General features: G+C 37.2%; 1 protein-coding gene across 3 annotated transcripts in view; it reads right to left on the bottom strand.

Moving 5' to 3' along the window:
- The window catches only part of DRC9 (dynein regulatory complex subunit 9), a 49,881-nt gene that overhangs the window by 14,943 nt on the left and 17,530 nt on the right, over positions 1–17,408 (bottom strand). For all 3 annotated transcript variants that reach the window (XM_079156246.1, XM_079156245.1, XM_079156247.1), the window contains 3 exons: positions 17,244–17,325; positions 1,293–1,454; positions 440–514 (listed from right to left, as the gene is read on the bottom strand). In XM_079156246.1, the coding sequence (XP_079012372.1) occupies positions 440–514; positions 1,293–1,454; positions 17,244–17,325 (319 nt within the window). The remainder of the gene's footprint in view (positions 1–439; positions 515–1,292; positions 1,455–17,243; positions 17,326–17,408) is intronic.

Below are 17,408 nucleotides of genomic sequence, written 5' to 3'. Positions count from 1 at the left end.
AGGCTCTGGGTTCGATCCCCAGCACCAAAAAAAAAAAAAAAAAAATTATAAAGGCAAGAGACAACCTTTTACCTGTCCTCAAATTAAAGCCATATAAAATAACTATTCAATAGTGGAATGAATCTGACATAAATTTTCCATGTACATATATGAAAAAACAGAGTGAATCTCACCATTACCTACATCCACAAGAATGGGATCCTAACTAGAATATTCCATGCTTATATAATTATATCAAAATGGACCAATAAATTAGAAAAAGAACAAAAAAAAATAACTATTCAGATGGGCAACTCTGAAAGGACATATAAGCTATAGTTCATTCATTAGATTCCTAGAATTATGGTTGATTTCTCTTTCCTTTACTCAAATTTTTTGCTCTTTTATAAGTGAAAAAAATTTTTCTTAATCAGGGGATAAAAACATTTTGGTGACTTACCTGCTGCTCTTTTCTAAGGAACAGTTCGATCTCCATATGAATTCGGTTCTCTTCTTCAGTTTTCAACCTTAATTTCTGTAAAAACAAGAATCAAATACCAAGAATTCTATCTGGCAAGGTTGGAAATCAGAAGTTTTCAGGTGATGGAAGCTCCATTGTCATAGTACAGGTTCTTTTTCCCAGTACAGGTTCTTTTTCCAGCAGGGATCCCAAATGCTAATGCATTGCTCCAGAGCTGCTATTTGACTCCATTCAACTCCATTCATGTTCACAAACACTGCAGAGCCATGTCTTGGCACTGTGCTAGGTATGTACAAAGGCTGAAGAATAAAAGGCACCCAATCCTGATAACTGGTAAGTGGTGTCAATTTAAGGAGAAAAACAATGCTTCAAGGGCACATTTCTTAGGCCCAGAAAAGCATGTTGACAGGGTTGGGTGTTAACACCATTTGGGAAGTAAGCTCCCCACATTATAGTAGAAGTCTCAGAAAAAGAAATCCTTGTGCCTGCTAATAATGGCTAGTCCTCCTTCTTGGCCTTCTGGCTGTTCCTTTAACTGCTCAGCCTTCCTTCTCAAATGAAGGTCTGCCCATCAGAATCTCTGCTTGCAAATATTCAAAACCTGTTTAGTCTTTAATTTCAGCCTTAAGGGTTGAGGAGCAAGATGGAGGAAAATTACCCTCTGCCCCTTCCTTTCTTAGGTGAGACAATACCAGGAGTAATAGTTCAAATGGCATCTACCTGGTTGTGTGTTGGGGGATGGAACCCAGGTCCTGGTGCATGATAGGCAAGTGTTCTACCATCTTGCTACAACCCCAACCTACCTGATTTTTCCTAATGTCGCAGTAATTACCTCAATCTCTTCCAACAAGAGCTCCTCTGTTTTGTTACATTTTTTCTGGGTCTGGGAAATCTGAAGCTCAGTATTTCTCTTCATGTAGTGATTCTCCAAGTTGGTTTTTGCCTTCATCTCTTGCAGTTGGTCTTTGAGGTGAGCAATATATTCATTCCGTCTCTTAAGAGAAAAGACCGGATTTCTAAAATTAAAATATACACTACCAAAAACATTATACAGGTTTAATGTAATTCCTATTAAAATTCCAATGACATTGTTTATAGAACTAGAAAAAGCAATCATGAAATTCATTTGGAAAAATAAGAGAACCAGAATAGCAGAAGCTCTCCTTAGCAAGAAGAGTGAAGCAGGAGGCATTACAATACCAGAGTTTAACTTATACTACAGAGCTTTAGTCACAAAAACGGTATGGTATTAACACCAGAACAGACATATAGACCAGTGGTACAGAAAAGAAGATACAAGTCAAACTCACATAAATACAGTATATATCTCATACTAGACAAAGGCATCAAAAACATACATTGGAGAAAAGATAGCCTTTTTAACAATTGGTGCTGGGAAAACTGAAAATCCAAATGTGGCAAAATGAAGTTAAACCTCTATGTCTCTCATCCACTCAAAGTTGATCAAAGACTTAGACACTAGAACACAGACTCTGCGCCTAAAAGAAGAAAAAGTAGGCCCAAATTCTCATCATTTTGGCTTAAAACCTGACTTCCTTAACAAGACTCCTAAAGTGCAAGAAATAAAATCAAGAACTAATTAGCAGGATGTATTCAAACTAAAAAGTTTCTTCTCAGCAAAGGAAACAATCAGTAATGTGAAGAGAGGGCCTACAGATTGGGAGAAAATTTTTACCACATATACATCAGATAGAGCACTAATCTCCAGGATATATAAAGAACAGAAAAAACTTAACACACACACACACACACACACACACACACACACACACACACAAAACAATCAATAAATGGGCTAAGGAAATGAACAGGCACTTCACAGAAGAAGAAATATAATCAATCACCAAATATATGAAAAAATGTACACATCTCTAGCAGAAGAAATGCAAATCAAAACTAAGATTTCATCTCACTCCAGTCAGAATGGCAATTATCAAGTATACAAGCAATAAGTGTTGGAGAGGATGTGGGGGAAAAGGTACACTCATACATTGTTGGTGGGACTGCAGATTGGTGCAACCACTCTGGAAAGCAGTATGGAGATTTCTAAGAAAACTTGGAATGGAACTACCATTTGACCCAGCTATCTCATTCCTCAGTTTATACCCAAAGGACTTAAAATCAGCATACTACAGTGACACAGTCACATCAGTGTTGATAGCAGCTCAATTCACAGTAGTTAAACTATGGAACCAACCTAGGTGCCCTTCAACAGATGAATGGACAAAGAAAATGTGGTATATATACACAATGAAATATTAGTCAGCCTTAAAGAAGAATGTAATTATGGCATTTGCAGGTAAATGGATGAAGTTGGAGAATATCATGATAATCAAAATAAGCCAAACCCAAACAACCAAAGGTTGAATGTTTTCTTTGATAAGCAGATGCTGATCCATAATGATGGGCGGGGGGGTAGAGAAGAATAGAGGAACTTTAGATTGGGTAGAGGGAAGTGCAGGGGGTGGGTCTGGGGATGAGGACATATACATGTATGATTACACTATTAGTGTTACTATGCACCATGTATAGCCAGAGGAATGAGAGGTTGTGCTTCATTTGTGTACAATGTGTCAAAATGCATTCTACTGTCATGTATAACCAATTAGAACAAATTTTAAAAAACAAATAAATAAAAAATATACATTCTGTCTCCATTCAGTTTGTTAAGTAGCTTTAAGATTACCTTTCAAATTTGCAAATCAAGGAACTGGAATCATTTTTCTACTATCACACTAAGGGAAGGTAAGCCAATAATTGTGAATATTATACCATCCACAAGAAAATAAAAGATAACAAAGTAGTTCTCCATGTCAAGACAATGATATTCTCTCATAGGTATGCTATTTGGGTACTCTCTTCTTCCCACACAGATTTCTCCTTATAATCTCATTTTGGTAGAAACAGCAACGATCCAAATGATCAAAAGTCCCAGCTTCCCATCCAAGCCCCATCAGCTGTGTGAACTTGGCCAAGTTCAGTTAAACTCTTTAGGTTTTACCTCCCTTAAAACAGAAACATTAATATCTATGCTGCCTGAAACATCTTGGAGAATGAATCCAGTCATTCCTCAGTATGCACTGGGGACTGGTGCCAGGACCGTCCAAGGATAACAAATCTGCAAATGCTCAAGACCTTTTCATGGTGTATAGTACATATGCAATTATTTTTCCAATATTTTTTATACATGGTTGAGTCCATGGATGCAGAACCTGCAGACATGGTGGGCTGACTACATAAGGCGTCATTGAGCATATATATGAAAACTGCAGTTTACCAAGTACTTAGTAATTTTAAGGGCTCAGTATTCATAAAGGAAAATATTCATTCAGTGTTAAGCCCTGGAGATGTAAACAGAGCCATACTCCTTGACTTCGTAGAGTTTAGAGTTTTTTTTGTTGTTATTTCCTGAGGATTTAACCCAGGGGTGATTTACCACAGAGCTACGTCCCTAGCCCTTTTTATTTTTTTTTATTTTGAGACAGGGTCTCGCCAAGTTGCTTGGGGCCTTGTTAAATTGCTGCAGTTGACCTTGATCTCAGGCCTCAGCCTCCTAAGTCACTGGAATTACAGGTATGTGCCACCATGCCCAGCTATGGAGTTTAGAGCCTAATGGAGAATATATGGTTAAAAAGAAATAAATATGTGTAAATTTATTTAAATAAGTGCGAAATTACGAAAAGAAAAAAAGGGCAAAGGTTATGGGAGAAAATAAGAGAGACCTATGTTAGACTGGATAGCCTGAGAAGAATTTTCTGAGAAGCAATATTTGTTCTGACACTTGAAGGATAATTAAATTCATCACATGAAAAATGGGACCAAGAGGAATTCCAAAAGCAAGGAAAAGTTTATTCCAAAGTTCTAAGGAAGCCAAGACCTGAACACATTTCAAGAACTAAAAGAAAACTCTTCAGTAAGGATTTAGAATGGGACAAGATGAAACTGAAGAGACTCTTATTAAGGAATTTGGGTTTTATTCCAAGTGCATGGGAATCCTTGGAAAGGCTCTAGTCAGGGATGTAACATCTGTTTGAAAAGAATCAAAGTGTGAATAATTTCACAGAAAGGTGATCAGATTTAGCTGACAGCACAACAAGCAAACACACAACTAACTACAAAATGCATGACTAAGCCAGGCTTGGTGGTACACGCCTGTATCCCAGCTTTTCAGGAGGCTGAGGCAGGAGGATCACTTGAGATCAGGAGTTTTGAGGCCAACCCTGTCTGTGGGAGTTGGGTAAGGATACATGAATTCATCAAAGATCTGTTTCTCTAGAGAGCAACCATCTTACCATGTAAGCTGGGTAGAATTAGTTCTAAGTAACTACTGGAAAAAGAAACAAAGCAGAAAATGATCAAAACCATCCATAATGAAAAGCAAACAGCTAAAAGGATCATAGGTCCCGAAGAGTAATCAGAAAGTAATCTTTCATGTTATTTTGTCTGACTTCTTGATGTTACTGTATAGAATTATTCTAACTGTATAATAATTATTCCAACTGTAACAGAACCACCCCCAAGACACAAGTGTCTCTAGCAGAGAATAAACTACAAGTCCAATGGATAATGTCTCAGTATTTTATATTGTTTTATAAACAGTAGGATTATAATAAATTATTTAACCTCTCCAAGCCTGTTTTTTCATCTGTAAAATCTTTCTTAGGGCCTGGCACAACTTAAATGTTCCATAAATGTTTATTAAATGAATTTTAAGAGCTATATCTTTGGGCTTGGTTTTTTTAATATTTTATTTTTAAGTTGTAGATGGACACAATATCTTTATTTTATTTTTTTATTTATTTTTTATGTGGTGCTGAGGATCGAACCCAGGGCCTCACAGGTGGTAGGCAACTACTGAGTCATAACCCCAGTCCCTGGGCTTATTTTTTTTATTCTCCTCTTTTCTCCCTTTCCCTCCATTCTATTTCCAAATTGTATGGCAGTCAATAATGAGATTTGAATCTCTAGGAAGATTCATGTGAAAGTGGAAATAAGATATTTTCATTTCTTCATCAACACGAGTCCTTTTACCTATTTAATCCCTCGAACTTTCTTCCATGTCCAGTTTACACATCACTTAAAGACATAAAACCTCTTCCAGAAAAGCTAAGCCCACATAACTAACTACAGTTTTGTTTTTCACAGAATCTAATAGTGTTGGACAGTTAGGTTCTCATTAAATAATGTCCCTATTAAAAATATACTCTCAAAACTCAAGAGCATGTTCTGGTCAGTTTTTTAATCAAATTAAATATTAAATCTTTCAAAGTAACAATAGGAAGATTAGAAAAGCAGAGTTAAAACTCTAGGAGTTTCTGCCTATTGCAAACAGGAGGTATTACATTATGTAACTTTTAAGTTCATACGACATTGGCTGTGCCTAGCCAAAGGCATCTGGTTTTAATGCTATTGCCTTGGGCCTCTGATCACTGATTTCCTTTCTGTATTGCTGTTTTGCACAAATATTTTTATGGCCCTCCATGGAAACAGTGTGGAAACACAGAGTAAGATATAAAATACTAACCAGTTAGTGAGTATGACTTGATTATGATTTTATACTAATGGCACTAAAGTGCCATTCCATTTCTTCATTTTCCCACTGTGCAACAAGAGCCAGGCAAGAAGCAGTGGGTTATAGCCGAGTCTTGAGTTGTATAAATGCTTTGAAGGGGGCTGGGATTGTAGTTCAGCGGTATAGCACTTGCCTTGCACGTGTGAAGCACTGGGTTCAATCCTCAGCACCACATAAAAAGAAATAAATATTGTGTCCATCTATAACTAAAAGATATTTTTTTAAAATTTATTTTAAAGGGATGTAGCTTAACGGTAGAGTGCTTGCCTATCATGCAGAGGCCCTGGGTTCAATCCTCAGCACCACTGAAAAAAATAAATTCCTTTTAAGATTTTCACCAAGAAAAGATCTATCTTCATCACAACCTGTAGCTCTGACTGTCCATGGAGTCTGGAACTTTCCCCATGATGAAGATCCATGGACTGATGCAGTATATTTGCAGGTTTTCAAGGCAGACCAAACTTTAATTGCAAATTCAAATTCCAAAATTCCTTAAGACCTGGTCTTCTGGACTTGTTATTTGAATTCAGAAAAACATGACTAAGTAATGGAAAGAAGCAGTCAACCAGAGTTCATCAGGCTTTGATGACTACCATGGTAATGTGAGCCAAAGGCTTTTAATGGTAGTGTCTGTTTTCATAGTTGAATATAATGTAGAAAACACAGGACTGATTCCTGGAATTCTGGGATCTATTATCTGGGGAAGTTGGAATTTGATTGCCTCTTGGGTTGGCCAGCAAAAGGAAAATGGGGATGAGGTCTATGAACGTGATAAAAGCTACACAAAAATACAATTCCATATTAAATTCACATTTATGTGTGTCTACCTGTGACTAAGAATAATGGCTTGTTCCATAAAAGCCTATTAACTGAGCTAAAACAGTCTCTCATTCTGAGATGCAAAGGAAACAATCAAACTAAACTTCTAAAGTTTCAGGCTCCAGTTCTACTCACTGTTTTCATTTCCATTTCAACCATTCCCTTTCCCAAGGGAATACCAATACCAATGTCCTTTTATCTTGCTGTTATGGTTTGGATATGAGTAGTTCCCCAAAAGCTCACGTGAGATAACGTAAGAAGGTTCAGAGGGGAAATGATTGGGTTGTAAGAGTTCCTGATAGGGATTAACTGAGTAGTAACTGAAGGTGGTGGAGTGCAGCTGGAGGAGGTGGGCATTGGGGTGCGGCTGTGGGGTATATATTTGTATCTGGCAAGTGGAGTCTCTCTCTCTCTCTACTTCCTGATTATCATATGAGCTACTTCCCTCTGCCACACTCTTCTGCCATGACATTCAGCCTCACCTTGAGCCCGGAGGAATAAAGTCTACTGTCTGTGGATTGAGACCTTTGAAACTGTGAGCCCCCAAATAAACTGTTCCTACTCTATGGTATTCTGGTTGGGTCTTTTAGTTACAGTGGTAAAACAGCTGATTAAAATACTTTCAGAAATAAAACTTTAACACACTTTACTGCCTTGACTGATCTCTGAGTAAAAACTCCTTCTTAAATGTGAAGCCTAAAACTGCACAATGTTGTAGATATCTAACCACAACAGAGGGCAGGGGAACATTCAGTGCCACTAACTTAAGTAATTAAAAAAAGAAAGCATTCCAAATACTTTTCACAATATTTTGTGGTAATATGTTGTCATATTTGTTAAGACTGATGACAAGCCATTGAAAGCACCACTGTGAAAAAGACTCTAAAAAGTCTAGAAAAGACAGAGGAAACAGGGACCTTTAAAATTGCTGTTCCTACAACAGCCAGTAGTGGGGTCCTAAATTCAATTACTCTTAACCAACTTGGTTAAGTCTGATGTAATGGCTGAAGACAAGTTGGGTATTCATGATCCACAACTGATAATGTTCCGAACCAAAATCAGGACTTCAGTTTCACCTTTGCATCTTGCTGGAGTCAGTTCAGTATTTTGTTTTGTTTTGTGGTACCAGGGATTAAATTCAAGGCCACTTAACCACTGAGCCACATCCCTTACCCTTTTTATTTAGAGACAGCGTCTCAATAAGTTCTTAGGGCCTCACTAAATTGCTGAAGCTGGCTTTGAACTTGGGATCCTCCTGCCTCAAACTCCTGAGCTACTGGGATTACAGGTGTGCACCACCATGCCTGGCTAGTTCAGTGTTCTAATAATCAATGGGGTTTGGAATTCTGATGTCTTACTTATCACTTTCCAGCTTGAAGCTTCAAATTTAGTTAGTATGCCTCTGTCTTTCTTTAATTTCTTTAACCCATTTTTAAGCCTAGAGATTATCACAATCATCTCAATCTACTGTCTCTGGTACTCATTCTATAACTGGCCAAAATAAAAAAAAAAAAAGGAGATAAGTCATCAAAGAATGCAAAAAAGTGAGGGGCCAAGTGAGGAAAAGAGCTAGATAACCTGTAAAGTTAGTAATAGGGAGGGCAGGGGAAAAACAAAGCATATTTTAGAATGGAGTAGTTCAGGTCCATTCTAATATATCATGCAAAGCTTCCTGGAGCACTGAGCTTTCCAGAGCATCTTCAGTGACTATGACAGTGGGGTGAAGTGAAGAACAGAGGGTAAGGAATTAACGGCTGTGTTGGGTTAGAGGCACCCAGTAGACATTCATGTGAACCCAGGTCTGAGGAGCAAATTTTCCTGATTACCTCCTGCTAAGAAGGAGGTGTAAGATATTCTTCATTAAGCACTAAAATAAAAGTAGGGCACTTTAAGAGTCAAAGGGCAATAGTTTGTATTCAAAATCTGTAAGTACCACTGGGAAATGTCTCTTACTATTGCAGTAACATTTTAGGGTTCCAGAATGTCCCATTTTGTAACCTTTGACTCCTTTTATAACCAACCAAAATGAGTAGGAGTGGGATCATATCCTTCATGGTCACTATAGTTAGTCAATTATCATGGCAAAGCTGGAGTAAGTAAAGAACTCTTCTTCACTGACCAAGTTTCTTAAAGGCTCAGGCCTCTGTCTTAGAGAACATGTGTGTGTGTATTCCCCTCACCTCCATCCAATTGGTCTGGGAAATAACTCCTCCGTGGCTTCCTATTTGGTAATAGCTCCTCAATGCTAAATACGTCAGAGGCAGCTCCAGAATTGAAAAGGTTTGTTGCATGTGCTAGAAGCAGGAGGATGAGGTAAAGGCTGCCTTAAGAAACACTAGGTCAAGCTGGGCATGGTGGTACATGCCTGTAATCCCGGTGACAGGAAAGCTGGGGCAGTAGGATCACCAAGTTCAAGGCCAGCCTGGGCAACTTAGCAAGACCTTTTCTCAAAATATAAAGAAAAAGGTCTGGTGATGTAGCTCAGCAGTTAAGTGCCCCTGGGTTCAATCCCCAGCACATAAACACACCAAAAAAGCCACGGATCTAAAAGTAGACTAAAAGTAGCACTAATAAACAAAGCACAGACTACAAACTCAGAATTTCAACATGGTCTCAAACCCTGGCCTACAGGGACAAGGCAGATTTCATACATGATGAGCCTCCTCCATCTACATGGCAGCCACTGATGCTGTGTGCCCAGAGGAGCACAGCTGAACCTGTTGCCTGATTCACATTTTACCTTCATTTCATGCCACTCTCTGCATTTCTCTCCAAACTTCAACTCTACTGGCCTTCTTTAGTCCCTTATGTACCCTAAGTTCTGTCTCCCAATTGATTCTTTAAAAATTCCATTTTAATTTTTGCCAATAAGCTCCTATCAGAATGACCCTCACACAGTTAATAACTATAAACTCTGATCACAATAAGAAAGGAAATGACAAAAGCATCAGAGAACATGTAAAAGCAAGTATATTCTGGAGTAAAATAGAAACTTACAAGAAGGAACTAGCATAGGACAAATTTCTGCTTTTGTGACCTTTATTGGACCATTGTCAGCACTAAGGTGGGGTGAGGGAGGGTACATGCCAAACAGCTGAAACTCTGATTTGAAACTCTATAGTCTTTTAAGACTGAAGAACTAGGGCTGGGGATATAGCTCAGTTGGTAGAGTGCTTGCCTTGCAAGCACAAGGCCCTGGGTTCAATCCCCAGCACCGCAAAAAAAAAAAAAAAAAAAAAAAAAAAGACTGAAGAACCAAGACAGATTTGGTGGCAATCAGTCTCTGAAAATGAGAGAATAATGCTGAAGGGAAGGAAATAATCCTGAACCATAGAAAAGAAACGCAAAATTCTGTGTATAAACTCATCCCAAATGTATAAGGACAATCGAAAGCAGTTCTGCTAAGGATAAAAGAACTGAGCTGAGATTTGAGCTGATGCCCTCTGTAGGCAAGAGAGAATTTTAAGTTTGAATTCAACCAATTTAAGTGCCTGCTAAAATGAAAACGTCAACATGCTTTGTGGGGATGGAACAAAGTGCAGAGTCTCCACAGTATAACATTTCCTCTGTCTAGAACACATTCCAAAATTACTCCACACTGAAGAAGATGAAAATGTGGACTATTCTCAGGAAAGATAATCAACAGAGATTAACTTTGTAATGTCCTAAAGCTGGAATCAGCAGACAAGGATTTTCTACAAGCTCAATAAAGGGGAAATATGCTCATAACAAATAAAAGAATAGAAAATCTAAGCAGATAAATAAAAACTATAAACAACAAATAGGTAGAAATTCTACAACTGAAAAATATATCATCTAAAACACGAATAGTGAGCCAGGCGCAGTGGTGCACGCCAGTAATCCCAGAGGCTCGAGAGGCTGAGGCTGGAGGATGGCAAGATCAAAGTCAGCCTCTGCAAATTAGCGAGGTCCTAAACAACTCAGCGAGACCCTGTCTCTAAATAAAAAAATAAAATATTTTGAAAAGGGATGGAGATGTGGCTTAGTAGTTAAACCTCCCTGGGTTTAATCCCTGTGCCAAAAAAGAAAAAGAGAAAAAAGAAACCCACACACAAATAATATACTAGGATAGGTTTCACAGCGGAGTGGAGATGGACAGAGAAAAAGCCAGTGAATATAAAGATAGGTTAATAGAAATTATTCAATCTGATGGACAAATGAAAAAAATTAAAGAACAGAGGGACCTGCAGGTCAGTATCAGAAGGTTCAAAATGGAAGTAATTGGAGTCTAATAGGAGAGATGAGAGCAAATAGAACTGTAAAACTATTTGAAAAAATAATGGGGCTGGGGTTGTGGCTCAGTGGTATAGTGCTCGCCCAGCGTGCGAGGGGGCCTGGATTCGATCCTCAGCATGACATAAAAATAAAATAAAGGTATTATGTCCACCTACAACAACAAAAAAGGATGGCTCACAGTCACAAAACACAAATTGTGTATGATTTTACTTATATGAGGTACCTAGAGTAGTCAAATCCTTAAGGACAGAAAGTAGAATACTAGTTTCCATAGGCTGCGGGGAGAGGGAAACAGGCTGTTAATGCGTAATGGCATAGATTTCCAGTTTTATAAGATGAGAGAGTTTGGAGATGGATGGTGATGGTTGTAGAACAATGTAAATGTACTAACACCACTAAATAATGCCCTTAAAAATGATTAAGATGATAAATTTTAAGTTATGTGAACGACTAAAAAATTAAAAAATAAATATTGGCTAAAAACATCCTAAGTTTTGGGAAAGATGCAAATTTAAATATTCATGAATCCCCACTGAAACCCAAACAGAAAATTATGAAGAAAACTATATCTCAACATTGTATATTCAAACTGCTGAAAATGAAAGGTAAAAATTTTGAAGCCAACACACTATATACAGGGGAACAAAGATTTGAATAACTACTCTCTTTACAAAAGAATAATGGAAGTCAAAAGAGAGTAAACATTCTTAAGCACTGAAAGAAAAGTCAGTCAACTCAAAATTCTTTCTTTCCTGTCTTTCTAAATGCTGGGGCCCCAAGGCCTCATACATGCTGGGTAAGTGTTCTAACTCTGACCCACACACACAACCGCTGTCAATTCCAAATTCTGTATTCAGTGAAAATATTTTCCAAGAATGGAGACAAATAAAGACATTTCTAGGTAAAAGGAAATTCAGAATACTATCAGCAGTGAATATGGACTATAAAAAAGAGTAAGGAATTTCTTCAGGCTAAAAGAAAATGATATCAGATGGAAACTTATTGATAAATATCAGGATAAATATAAGACTTATTTTCCTCTTAATTTTTAAAAACACATAATTATTTAAAGGTGGAAATATTTTTATCTTGTGGTGTATGTAATGTGTAGTAAATGAACTATATATGACAGTCATAGGTTAAGGGAATCTGGTAAAGGGAGTTAAGAAAAGAAACTATATGGGTCAAGGTTTTTACTTTTATGTGAAGAGATAATAATATTAATGCAAAAAGGTATGGGTAAAAAGCCAATAGGTAAATTAAAATAGAGCTGAGTGTGGGACTGCACACCTATAATCCAAGTTGCTTGGAAGGCTGATGCTGGAGGATCACAAGTTCCAGGATAGCTTGAACAACATAGGGAGACCACATTGCAAAATAAAATTTCAATAAGGGCTGAAGCTGTAGCTCACTGGTTGAATGCTTGCCTAGCAGGCTCAAGGCCCTGAGTTCAACATCTAGTACCACAAAAAGTAATTACTAAAATAGATCTAAAAAAAAAATCAAATAAACCAAAATAAGTCAGGAAAAAGAAGAAAAGCAGAGGAGACAAACAGATAAGATAATAAACAATAAAATAAAAGACATATATCTGGGATGAGGGTGTAGCTGAGTGGTAGTGCACTTGCACTTGCTTAGTATGTAGAAGACCCTAGGTTTAATCCACAGTACCACACACACACATACCATATATCCACCATATCAATAATTCCACTAATGTTAGTGGACTAAAACTCTGGATTTAAAGGCAGAGGTTGTTAGAATAAAAGCAAGATCCAGTGTGGAGAGCAGTGATCTAAATCATGGCCTGTCTGACTCTCGTGGCTGCATTTGTGCTGAGAGCTCCCTGTGTGAAGGTGCAGATCAAGATGCCCCAGTTGCTATGGTAACACTGGTCAGGGGTAGCTACATGTGAAGGCCAGGCCTTGAGTTTAGCACCTTCTCTCAGGAATAGAGGATGCTGAGCAAAAGAAGATGACCTTAATATCTTGCCAGTCCTGTGTCTTTCAGATTGGCTGCTTTGCTAAAACTTTCCCATAAATAACCTTTTGATGATGAAACCTATATAATAAACTTGCTGAGCTAGCTCTGGAGTCAAGCCTCACCAGGGCTTGGCTGCCCACCTGACCCCAGCTTTTTCTCCCTGTGAATGTCTTCATTTGCTCATCTCCCCTTTGGTTCCTGAATTAATGGCCCACGCATAAGGCCTCTGCAATCCAGGTATATGCTCTCTATAAAAGACAGTTTGAATATAAAGACAGTTTAAAAGTTAATGAATGAGAACTGAGCTGTGGTTGTAATTCCCAGCTACTCAGGAGGATGAGGCAGTTCCAGACCAAAAAGAGAAAGTTCTAGGCCAGTCAGAACAAATTAGGGAGACCCTGTCTCAAAATAACATAAAAAGGGGTAGGGTTCTATAGTGATAGAGTGCATGCCTAGCATGCACAAGGTTCTAGGTTCAAACCTTGGTACTGTGAAAAAAAAAAAAAAAAAAAAAGGTTAATGAATGAGTAGAGAAAATATACCAAAAAAACATTAAGAGCTGGGTGCAGTGGTGTATGACAATAATCCCAGCAACTTAGGAGGTTGAGGCAGAAGGATCTCAAGTTCAAAGCTGCCTTAGCAATTTAGCAAGAACCTAAGTAACTCAGCGAGAACTTATCTTAAAATTAAAAATAAAAAGGGTTAAGGATGTGGCTCAGTGATTAAGCAGCCCTGGGTTCAATCCCTGCTACCAATAAACAAAACAAAACATAAAGAAAAACTAATAAGTTTAGAGGAAAGGAGTGTCATACTTGATTATAAAATAGACTTGAAGACAAAAAGTATTACCATAAAGAAAAATTTTTTATTACGAGAGCTAATTCACCAAGAAGACACAACAATAAATCCTTTAAACACGTTTTTCTGTTCATTATGCCCTAAAACAGTCTTCTTCTCTTCACCTGTAAAGTTTCAGTTTAACAATGATATCTATAGAGTGACCTTCCTCTGCTCACTGTCCTTAAAGCTCCTTCCTCTATGAATCCCTAACATCCCGTACTTGATTCTAACACACAACTTATATGTAATTACTTTTTTCTAAGTCTTTTTATGAATACAGAATATATTTTAAAAGTGTGAAAAATAAGTGTACATCTCAACTATCATAAGGTTGAACTCCACGTAACAACTTGCCAGGATAATAAACAGGATTGACATAAGCCCCTCGACCCATGCCCTTTCTCAATCACTACCTTCTCCCTCTTCCCCCAAAGTACCAAATATTCTATTTTATGGTAATTTTCTTTAAAATTTAAAATCTAATCATTTACCTCTAAACAATATAGTTAAGATTTTTTACACTTTTTAAAAATAAAATCAGACAGTATGTCTTTTGTATGTCTTTTTTAGAACTAGACAAATTTGTTTCATGTAAGGTTTATGATGTGGTAGCTACAGATCATTTTAACTTAAGTTTAATATTCCATTATATGAATATGCCAAAAGGTATGATAACCATTTGGTTGTTCCCATTTATAACTATCACAAATAATGCTGTATTGATTGTTTCTGCACATGATTTTTCACATACACATTCTATTGAGTGAACTGCTGGTTCATAAGATATGCTTATCTTTTAACTTTAATAATGGGAAACTTTTCCAGCATAGCAGTACCAACATAAATGCTCAGCTTTAGTATTAGAATGCCCATCATTCCATATAGCCAGCATTTAGAGTTTTAAATTATTCATCCTAATGAAAATATAACTGTGTCTTCTTGTGGTTTCAATTTGCATTCCCCTAATGACAACTGAGGCTGAACACACTTTTATATGTTTACTAGATCCTTGGACATCCTCTTTTTGAAGTGCCCATTTACTCTCTGGCTTGTTTTCTCATTAGGTATCTATCCCATTCTCATTAATTTGTAGGAGGAGTTCTCCATATATTCTGGATACAAGCCGTTTCCTGGTTATGTGTTGATTATATAAATATTATGTAAATGGTTGTATATATACTTTATCCCACATTGAAGCTTTCTCTCTCTCTCCCTTGCCCCTCATCTCTACCTTTTCTCTGTGGTACCAGGGACTAAAACCAGAGATTCACACATGCTGGAATGTGCTCTAAACCCTCTCTTTCCTTCTCTTAATAGTGTCTTTTGATGAACGGAAATTTTTAATTTTTAATGTAGCCAAATTTTCCAACCTTTTCCTTTGCAATATGTACCACTGGTGGCCTGTTTAAGAAATCTTTCCCTATCCAAAGTCAAGATGGTAGTCTTCTATAATAACTAGAAATTTGTTGCTTCATCCTCACACATTTTGATCTATACTGTAATGGTTAATCTGAATTGTCAATTTAATTGGATTAAGAATTGCTAAAGATTAAGAGGCTTCTGGGTGTGTCAATGAGGATGTATCTAGGAATGACTGGCACATGGACAGCGAACTGAAATGGAGACCCTCCCTAAGCATGGGCAGCACCATCCAAAAGGATAGTGGCTTGAATGGAATAAAAAGTTGAAAGAACAAGGAAGCAGCAGCAGATGCAAGCTCAATTCTTCTTGAATGGGTTCTTGATTATTGCTGCAAATCGTCTGAAGATATCAGACTCTCACTCCTTCATTCTTCCAAAGAAAGGTACATTCTTCCTTAATTTTATGGTAATTTTCTTTAAAATTTAAAATCTAACCATTTACCAGTAAACAACATAGTTAACTTTTTTGCACTTTTTTTAAAAATGAAATCAGACAGTATGTCTTTTCTATGTCTTTTTTAGGACTAGACTAATTTGTTTCACTCTGCCAGTGATTCTGCAGGGAGTTTCCAGAAGCCTTTGGTCTCAGTCTAGGGTAGCACCATTGGTCTCTCTTATTCTGAGGTTTCAGCCTCTTGGACTGTGCAGTTAGGGGTTCCTCCAGCTCAGCAGCCTGCAGATGGCCACTATGGACTATCCAGCTTCTGGTTGTGTAAGCCAACCTAATAAATCCCTTTTTTATAATCATACTTTCTGCTGATTCTGTTCCTCTGGAGAACCCTGACTAATATATATACTGATATGGAATTGATTTTTGTGTATGGTATCAGTTCAGAGGAAAGTCTAATTTCTTTACATAGAGGTATGCAATTTCTTCAGCATTATGTATTAAAAATACCATCTGCCACTGTACTGTTTACCATCCTGTCACTAATCTGTCTTGGTTTTCTTTATATTCTGTTCCACTACTCTATTTGTTAATTCTTGCACTGATATATGCTGGGTCTTTTTTTTTTTTATTGGTTCTTTTTAGTATATATGCTATTTTAATTAGTGTAGCTGTATGATAATTCTAAAAATTCAAGAAAGTAAGTCCTTCTGCCTTGTTCTTCTTCAATACTATTGACTACTTTTACGCCCTAGCGTTACTTTTTTTTTTTTTTTTCTTTCTTTCTTTCTTTTTTCTTTTTTTCCCTCGCTACTGAGAACTGAACCCAGGGGTGCTTTGTCACTGAACTACATGACCAGCCCTTTCTATTTATTTATTTATTTATTTATTTATTTATTTTTTGAGACAGGTTCTCACTAAGTGTTTAAGTCCTTACTACATTGATGAGGCTGGTCTTGAACTTGTGATCCTCCTGCCTTTTGCCTACTGAGTTGCTGGGATTACAGGCATGTGATACCATGTCCAGCTCTAGTCTTAGCATTTCTACATAAATTTTAGGATCACTTTATCAAGTTTCTAAAAAACAAATGAAAAAAATAACAAGAAATAAGATAAAGTCTAGTGAGGATTCTTTAATCTGTAGGTTGATTTTGAAAGAATTGACATCTTTCTAATTTTGAGTCTTCCAACCTATAAACATAAGGATTTTTGTTTTGATTGAAACCAAGGCACTCTACCACTGAGCTCCATAGCTAGTGCTTTTTAATTTTTATTTTGAGACAAGTTCTCACTAAGTTGCTGAGGATCTCACCTTCAACTTGCAATCCTCCTGCCTTAGCCTCCCCAGTTGCTGGGATTACAGGTGTGTACCACTGCACCTGGTTCCCAGAATTTAATCTTTAAGTTCCCTGGAAATTGCTTAACACCCTCTCTGGTTTTGTATTTGCCAGGTACTTTTTCTATTGTCCAGATAATTCTTACCTGTACTTCAGCTTGTCGTTCTTTTTTGACGTTAATTAACTGTTTCTGAAGGGATTTTATCTGTTTTCTTCCTTTTTCCTCCCTAGAACAAATAAGAACATTTTGTGTTTAGGGCAAACTTTAGTATGTACAAGGATCACCGGGACATTAAAAGCAGATTCTCTA

The sequence above is a fragment of the Sciurus vulgaris genome (genome assembly GCF_902686455.1).
Source record: "Sciurus vulgaris genome assembly, chromosome: 10".
Lineage (NCBI taxonomy): Eukaryota > Metazoa > Chordata > Mammalia > Rodentia > Sciuridae > Sciurus > Sciurus vulgaris.
This window is presented reverse-complemented; position numbering and strand designations above follow the sequence as displayed.